Source organism: Sinocyclocheilus anshuiensis, unplaced genomic scaffold (genome assembly GCF_001515605.1).
Source record: "Sinocyclocheilus anshuiensis isolate Anshui unplaced genomic scaffold, SAMN03320099.WGS_v1.1 scaffold988, whole genome shotgun sequence".
In the NCBI taxonomy this organism is placed as follows: Eukaryota; Metazoa; Chordata; class Actinopteri; order Cypriniformes; family Cyprinidae; genus Sinocyclocheilus; species Sinocyclocheilus anshuiensis.
Genome location: NW_015548246.1, coordinates 544,148 through 553,527, shown reverse-complemented (window position 1 = coordinate 553,527; position 9,380 = coordinate 544,148). Strand labels below are relative to the sequence as shown.

Genomic DNA, 9,380 nt, shown 5'->3' with positions numbered 1-9,380 from the left:
AATACATTTTCAGGAATGTGACCACACGTTTAATTCTAATGCTGACTCTGGGGGGGGGGGAAGCAGGGGTAGGATTTACTTCGAAAAAGTTTTCATTTAGAAATTGCTATGACATTTCACAAATAAAAAAAAAAAAAAACATGAACATGGCTCACACTGGAACTGAATTCAGATTAAATGTGATTTTTGCTGTTCACACTGTTATAAAAGGTACTGAATCTGATATGGGGCACATTTAGCGGTGGTGTAAATTGATTCATTTGCATACAAAAGGAGATCAGATCTAGATGACAAGATAGTGTTTAATGATCACGTAAGAATTCAAGTGCATCAGACAGGGCTCTAATCTATTTCTTCATCTGTCCATCAAGTAAATCTTTAGCCTCGTTGATTTTTGCCGCCAGATATGGGGATCCTCCTGCCGAAAAGAAACAAATAACACTGACAGCTCAGAGGAATTCAAATCCTGCCGAGTTTTGTAGCTTTTGCATTTTATGAAACACTGAGTCTCACCTCGGTCAGGATGGTTTAAAATCATCAGTTTTCTGTGTGCCTCTCTGATCTTGTTTTTGTTAGCGGTAGGACTAAAGGAAAGAATGAAATTCACATGGGTCAAATTTTGTACAGTCCCTTCTATTATACTATCATTTGGATTGGATTTATTACCATGCACGTTAATGGGCTTCTGACTTAGAAAGCAGATTAAAGGCCCGTTCACACCAAGGACGATACCTATAAAGTTCCAATAATCCTTCTTGTTCTAAGAGAATAGTTAAATCCACTCCACAGCTATAACAATAAAGGCCTGTTCACACCAAGAACAAAAACTATAACGATAACTATTAGTACCCACACCAATGCATGATAACATTATTAAAAGAATGTGCTGCATGTATGTCATCTGCCGCTTTAAATGCTCAAGCTCTTTAAATCAGGTGGATTCTGATTGGCTGTCAATGTTTTTATAGTTCAGGGCAGACAACAACTGCAACATGCTCTTATAATAAACAGGAAAAAAACAGCATTTTGTGTGAATGGCTCCTAAGCAGATTTTAGAAAAGATGTGGCATAACAGGGTTGAAAAAAAACACTCAAATTGCAACTTTGTCAGCTGTACATATTCTCTGATTTCAAATTAATGAGCATTACTAATAACAACTACACTGTAATATATTCTAAACTGTTGTGTAGTGGTGGAACTAAACTTGGTGGAAATGTAAAAGCTGTAAAGTAAGATTAAGCAGATGTTTTAAATGAAATGTGAAGTAACAGGGTTGAAAAACGCTCACATTTCTAGTTTGTCAGATGTACATTACAAATTACGTTATTAGAAACTACAATACAATATTCTACATTGTTGTGTAATAGGATGGAACTTAAAGTGAAAATGTTTTGGAAATACATAAATGTGGTATCACAGGGATGAATACTCAAATTTCCACCTCGTCAGTTGTGCCTATCTGATTATAAATCAATGACCTTTATTAAAAACAGCTATGTATAAAATATTCTACACTGTTGTGTAACAGGGTGGACCAAAATATGTTGGAAATGTGCATGACGTAAATTAAGAAATAAATCATGAAAAGTGGAATAACAGGGTTGAAGAAACATTTACATTTCTTCTTTGACAGTTATACATATTCCTTAAATACAAATTAATGACTGTTATTGAAAACAACTACACTGTAATAAATTGTGTAACACGATGAAACTTACAATATTCCCTGATTACAATTAAAAACCACCGCACTGTAAAAAGAAACATTTACATTTCTTCTTTGACAGTTATACATATTCCTTAAATACAAATTAATGACTGTTATTGAAAACAACTACACTGTAATAAACACTGTTGTGTAACAGGATGGAGCCTAACATGGTGGAAATGTAAATGATATAAAGTAAGATTAAACAGATTGTAGATAGAAATTATGAAATGTGGAATAACAGGTTTGAAGAAACACTCAAATTTCTACTTCGACAGTTGGACATATTCCTTGATTACAAATTAATGACTGTTAATAAAATCAACTACATCGTAATATACGCTATTGTGTAACACGATGAAACTTACAATATTCCCTGATTACAATTAAAAACCACCGCACTGTAATATATCTTAGCGTGTTGTGTAACAGATTGGAACCTAACATGGTGCAAATATAAGTGATGTAAAATAAGGTTAAGCAGATTTTAGATATGAATTATAAAATGTGGAACAACAGGGTTAAAAAAAAACATCAACCTCACAGTAATATATTTTACACTGTGTCTACACTGGATGCAAATGTCGCGGTGCGACAAAATACAATAGAATCCATTATAATCAGTGATGCCGTCTACACTGGATGCGGCGCGACACGACAAATCCCCGACAGTAAACTAATGCTGCGTTCAATTTATGACGTACTGACACAAAGTTCAAATGATTTTTAACTGCCGTTTTGTCATGTCCAGTGTAGACAGACTTTAGCTGTTGCGTCCGGTGTAGACACGGTGTTAAGAGTGTTGTGTAATAGGATGGAACCTAACATGGTGGAAAAGTAAAATTAAGCACATTTTACATTTGAATTATGAAATGTAGAATAACGGTTGAAAAAAAAAAACCCAACCACACTGTAATATATTTTAGAGTGTTGTGTAACAGGGTGGAATCTAACAGGAAACAATGAAGATGGTGTAAAATAAACAGCTGTAGTTCTGTGATGTGTCAGGGTTAATTGATATCCCTTTAAATTCAGACTAACAGTGGAAATTTTCAGTGAAACAAAGTACATATTAACAGGGTGGAAAACAGGAATAGGGATCTAAAAAAATTTTTATACATTATATCTATTTTTATTATATATTAAAACACATGTATCCTCTGATAACACAGTGATTATAATGTATTAAATATGTGTATTATTTTGCGCAAATATAGGCTATATGTAAACTTAAAATGAGCAGTTTTAGAGTATAACAAGATATTTTTCTCATTGACAAATACATCATTCGTGAAAACAGACTACCTGATGCCAAGAATAAGCGAAGCTTCTCTCTTGGCCATCTTTGGTTCAAAACCACCTCTGTAGTATCCGCTACCAAAAGCCTGTCACACATATATAATTTGCGTTTGTTAAAATACAATTGTATGAGTTTATTGGGATAAAATATGGATTATATGATATGAAAAATATAACTTGCAGATGTGGATGCTTCCAGAGCTTGTTTCACTTGTGGCTCCATATGCTTCATAGCTTGCATTGCATAGCGACCTGTAAAAATGGAAAAAATTAGAAAACAATCAGGCTTAATTAATCAACGGATGGAAATGTATCATGTTCCTGTGCAGATTTCTCATATTTTGTTGGAATCATACCTGCAAACCCTGCTGCTGCCAGGGTAAGGCCCACGGCCACCATGGTACTAGCCTAAAACACATACAACAATAATCCTTGATTGTGCAATTTGCATTAATTGAGAGGCAATTTGCATTATTGAATGCAACCACGCATCAAGACACGTCAATCACAACAGATCCCTTACAGACTATTTCTCATCCACTGCATTGATTACATGTATCATAATCATATCTCACAGTTCTCACAATTTACAGACAAGGCAGACAATATTAACTCATATCCAGATTGCAAAAGTTTCACTTGAAGCTTCATGTTTTATATTGTGAAGATGACATATAAATAAACATAAAAAAACAGGTTTTGAACGTATGTCAAAATGCATTTATATGTCAAATATCTACAAACGCGAATGATTTGTTTAGACAGTCAGTCAGTAACAGCACTGAAAGTCACTATCAGTTAGCAATGTGCTAATGCTACATCTAATTTGCTTCTAAATTACTTAATAAAAGCGATAAAATCCCGTCAGACTGTGTTAAAGTGAAGGAGGGATTACTTACCATTTCCTCTGCTAAGATCCTGTGTTGCGATCGTCTGTAATCATAACTTCAATCACTACTGACTGCTAATGTCAGATTCATGTGTCGTTATGCTGGCTTCTGAACTTCAGAGAGCGACCTGCCGCAAAACGAGACAGCACGTCGCAACGCCCGAACTGACGTCGTAAATAGTCAGTTGCAAAGTAGGTACAAGTTTTTTAGAGCGTCTTGGTTTGATGCTGTGCAGAAGTGTAAGGTAACCATAGTAACAGTCGTCGTAAATAGTCAGTTGCAAAGTAGGTACAAGTTTTTTAGAGCTTCTTGGTTTGATGCTGTGCAGAAGTGTAAGGTAACCATAGTAACAGTAAAAAAAATTATTCTTCTTCTTCTTTTAAATTTAATGGCGGTTGGCAAACCAACTTAAATGGTGCATTCCCGCCACCTACTGGATAGGAGTGTGGAGCGCATAATGATTGGAAGTTTGAGAACTATAACCAAAAACAAAAAAAACAAACAAAAATACAACGCCAATTATTCCCGCTTTATTTACTACAACTGTATCCTAAATTCTATTGATCAGTCTTGTTTCTTTTAAGAAAATAATTAATTCATGAAATATTCTTGATTGCTTTGGGCCATTTCCTAACAGAACCTGAAGTGACAAATTATTTATTCCGAATGATCCTAAAGCTTGAATTAGTTGAAATCTTGCTCCTTCATATGCAACACACTCTATAAGTACATGTTCTACTGATTCTGCATGACCACATTTGTCACACTTTCCAGTTTCATGCTTCCCCATTCTATACAGACACTGATTTAACAGACAATGTCCAATACGCATTCTTGACATTAAAACGTCTTCTTTCCTGTTGCCAAACTTTCTTCTTTCTTGACCTACTTTCTCTTGAACATGATGAAAGTGTCTACCTTTTGTTCCACTATCCCACTCCCTTTTATGCCATATCTATGACTTAGTATCTCATAATTTTTACTTTTTAATCTCAAAATTCTGACTTTGATTTTTGTCATAATTGTTTTTGTTGTCATAATTTCATTTTTCACCATAATTATGGCTTAATATGTCTTCGTTTTGACTTTGTATTTCAATCATGAGTCATAAATTTGGCCTTTTATGCCATATCTATGACTTAGTATCTCATAATTTTTACTTTTTAATCTCAAAATTCTGACTTTGATTTTTGTCATAATTGTTTTTGTTGTCATAATTTCATTTTTCACCATAATTTTGGCTTAATATGTTTTCATTTTGACTTTTTATTTCAATCATGACTCATAATTTTGGCCTTTTATGCCATATCTATGACTTAGTATCTCATAATTTTTACTTTTTAATCTCAAAATTCTGACTTTGATTTTTGTCATAATTGTTTTTGTTGTCATAATTTCATTTTTCACCATAATTTTGGCTTAATATGTTTTCATTTTGACTTTTTATTTCAATCATGACTCATAATTTTGGCCTTTTATGCCATATCTATGACTTAGTATCTCATAATTTTTACTTTTTAATCTCAAAATTCTGACTTTCATTTTTGTCATAATTGTTTTTGTTGTCATAATTTCATTTTTCACCATAATTTTGGCTTAATATGTCTTCGTTTTGACTTTGTATTTAAATCATGACTCATAATTTTGGCCTTTTATGCCATATCTATGACTTAGTATCTCATAATTTTTACTTTTTAATATCAAAATTCTGACTTTAATTTATGCCGTAATTTTTTCTGTCTTAATTTTGCCATACTTATGGCTTAGTATGTCATACTGTTCACTTTTTATCTCACAGTCATGGTTTCATAATCATTATGATTTATCAAACCACGATTTTTTTTCGTCTGTGGCTGAAACGTGCTTCCACAGATAATAGAATTCAATTTCAAATTGTTCCTGGAAATGAATAACTCTGGCAAGTTTACCCCGGCTGACTTCAGACTCTCAGAAAACACAAGACAAAACGCAGAGGGTTCTTCCCATCGGGATGGATTTCACTCCAGCAACAGAATGAACGGTTGAAGGTCCTAATTATTGCCCCCGTCATTTGCATAAGTACAGTGCTTTTTCTCCAGCAAAGGACAGTATAGAAATTGTAAATTGTAGTGGATGGGGCCGCAGTCAGCGAAAGTCACGTCTAATGACAAACGCGTCCCCTGCAAGCCCCTGGCACGCCGGCTGGAGCTTCAAAAGGATCCAACGGCGTGCGAAAAATTAGAGTTTTGCCCCCAAATCATATTGAATTACAGTGGCGGGTGCATGCATCTCCACACAAAAAACCCAGAGGAAGCAGCCATTTCTGTTGGTTTTATTAAACCAACCAAGCAATTTAATTCTTTTGTTCAGGAGAGTTCTACTTCATTGATTAACAAAAGCAGGGATATAATTTTTTTCAGCCTATTTCAAAAGCCTGAAATGTCAAGCCTTTTAAAGGAGATTATTCTGCCTGTGTGCAGTGAAGGCAGCCAGCATAACCTTTTGTCTACAATTAAACATTCCAGCATAAATATAAAAGAAAATCAGAGATGGGGAAGATTGACTCAGGAGAGATTGTGAGGTAGATCCTCACACTGATAGTGCAAACAGCTTGCTTCTAATTAAATATGCCACCGAGTCTCAAAGCATTTGCTTTCTGCCGCAGAGAGAGGAAGCTGCTGAGAATGTGAGGAAGAAATGTATTGCCCCATCTCTCCGGCCGCAGGCTTCCTTTGGGCATCTCAAGGTATTTGGGGATCTTTTTGTGTGTGTGTTGTTTGTTTGTTTGGATAATTATTTGCTTTAATATCAAAGGCTATTCCTGCCAGGAGCCGCCTGAATGGAGTGCAAATCAAAAGTTCTAGGCTTGTTTATGATGCACACTTTGATAATTGGGCTTGACAATGTGACTTTGGGGATGTGAGGTGTTTATTTGCCATTTGCTCAAGGCTCTTGCTGTGGGGAGTTTTTCTGTTTGCACGCGTGTTTACCTGTGGAAGTTTGGTGATGGGGTTTATTAACCCTCAAATCACAGATAGTTATTCGGATGAGAATTTAGATCCGGTTTGGAGTAAAGTGAGGTTTAGATTTCCGCATATTTGGTTCTCAGCCAGAATGGCCGTTTTTGGGTGCACAATTAGAATATTTATATTTTAACATCATTGTGTAATAATATTTCAGCTTTGCAAGAAATGCAAGAGACTAAACTTGATTTAGTTTAAAGGGTTGTTTGTTGCTCAACTCTTTGTGTTTGAAATATGTTTGTTGAAGATTAAGCATTGTTCTGATGCCTTATGATACAAACATAATTAATATCTTAAATGTTACAAATGTAGTTAATGAAGGAATCACACAATTTAGTCTTTATTTACATTATTACACAGTGATATCTTCAAAAAATATAGCTTTGCTTTTTTACAAGTGAAAAAAGAGATGCAAACTAGAGATGAACAGGTCACAAACTATATATATATATATATATATATATATATATGATGAACAGGTCACAAACTATATATATATATATATATATATATATACATGCATACAGAGAGAGAGATGGATAGATGGATAGATAGATAGATAGATAGATAGATAGACAGATACTGTAGTTTCATACTTGTAAACAGTCAGAATATCTATAAAATGTAAAATTTTAAAATATTAGAAATAGTTGTAGATAAAGTATGTCAAAATATCTATCATCTATCTATCTATCTATCTATCTATCTATCTAAACACATTTCTCTGTGTATATGCATGTGTATATATTTAATTGTATATTTTTATAAATATTTTGAAATTATCTACAAGTATGACACTATGTATGTATAGTTTATGAAACAGTTTACATGTGAGTTATTTTAAAATATTACCTGCGTCCTGAAATTTGAAGGTATAAAGTTATAAATAAAGAAAGAAAAAATATAGATAAAAATAAATTAAAAATAAACTGACTGCAAATTTGGTCAAAGCCACAGAACATTGCCTTAAGATGTGAGGTTTAGACCATTATTTGTTAAAATTAGAAGTGATAATTTTTCTGAAGACAGTGCAGGAAGAAGTCAAACACACCTCACCGTCTGCATTTATGGGTATTATAGATTTGGAGAGTCTCTCTTCAAACAGATAATGGCTGCACTCCAGGTCATGAGAAACTCACACACACGTCAGGCTCACATTATGCTGAATTTTACTTACAAGACTGCCACGTGTGCGAAAAGGAAACAAGAAATAGTCGAATCAAATTGGCAGATTTCTCCGCAGCAGCGTAATGTGCTTCAATAATCCCTTTATCAAATACTACGATTAAGTGCTTTCACTGGAAGCTGGCTGAAAAAAATGACTTGACAGGATATGTAAATATATTTAAGGTCACTCTATCACCTAGTTTAATTTTATATTAGAAGTGCAGCTTTTTTAATCTTAAGAGACAAAATGACTGAGATTTCAAATGTGTGACCCTTAATTCACATATTTGTGCAGTTTTTCAGGTTTTGTGAGGGATTCTCTTCAGCATGTCATTTTTAGAACTGCTAAATCAAACCCATTAATATTCTGAATCTGATTAATGAGATGTATGCTTTTGTGTTAAACAAACTTTGTATCATATCAGATTTCTAAGTTAGCCAGTGTGTCAGTAGATGATAATTTCACATATCATACATATAACCATACATGCAAACAAAACTCCCTAAAACTGAAAGTTAGTCAGTGATCAGTGAGTACCTAGAACAAAGATTTTTTTCTTTTTTCTTTTATAAAGGTCATTTTTATGAACTTTTGAGGCTAGCTAGCCAAAAATGAGTATAAGGACATTAACCCTTGTAACCCATGTTACAACAAAGATAAACATGAGACGGTATGATTTTTAAAAGCAACAATAAAAAATAAAAAAAAACTTTTCTTTTTTAAAGGGGTCATATGATGCGATTTCAAGTTTTCCTTTCTCTTTGGAGTGTTACAAGCTCTTGGTGCATAAAGAAGATCTGTAAAGTTGCAAAGACTAAAGTCTCAAATCCAAAGAGATATTCTTTATAAAAGTTAAGAGTCAGCCACACCTACCTAAAACGGCTCATTCTAACACGCCCCACATGTCTACCTCACTATGTGGGAAGATTTGCATAACGCCGCAACGCTGCCCAAATGTTCACGCAAAGAAAGAAGCCGTAACTTTTATTCTCGCTGTAGTATTGTTGCTGCCACTGCCGCCATGTTGTGAAGGCGCTGTGTGCTTCATTGTGAAAGCGTAACTACTTCGTTTGGCCTTCCAAAAGAGGACACGACTAGAAATCAGTGTGTAAGTTGTATTTACAACACTGTTCCAGAACACTTCAACCCAAATATTCAGATGTGTTTTTACGCATTTTACGGAGGACGAGGACTGTTTCCTGGGAGATTAGACTACAATGCCGGTGTTCCAGTGAATTCAGTTCCCCTGTTTCCACTTCGGCGCGCATGCTGACCCTATACAGTCTATGATGCTGACAAATAATGCTGACTC

At 34.4% G+C, this 9,380-nt stretch overlaps 1 protein-coding gene across 1 annotated transcript; it reads right to left on the bottom strand.

Moving 5' to 3' along the window:
* Window positions 1–284: 284 nt before the first annotated feature.
* Window positions 285–4,040, bottom strand: dnajc19 (DnaJ (Hsp40) homolog, subfamily C, member 19). The gene is made up of 6 exons (XM_016442711.1): window positions 3,908–4,040; window positions 3,365–3,416; window positions 3,190–3,260; window positions 3,015–3,094; window positions 514–584; window positions 285–418 (listed from the first exon to the last, which is right to left on the bottom strand). Exons 1-6 carry the CDS (start codon window positions 3,908–3,910, stop codon window positions 348–350), a joined length of 348 nt encoding a protein of 115 aa, XP_016298197.1. The 5' UTR covers window positions 3,911–4,040; the 3' UTR covers window positions 285–347.
* Window positions 4,041–9,380: the final 5,340 nt, after the last annotated feature.

Bases quoted from the DNA above. Each gene is read 5' to 3' on its own strand.
- dnajc19 (XM_016442711.1), bottom strand. The intron at 585-3,014 runs GTAGTCTGTTTT...TCTTTCCTTTAG, and splicing joins TCGCTTATTCTTGGCATCAG to TCCTACCGCTAACAAAAACA. The intron at 419-513 runs GTGAGACTCAGT...TCTTTTCGGCAG, and splicing joins TTTAAACCATCCTGACCGAG to GAGGATCCCCATATCTGGCG.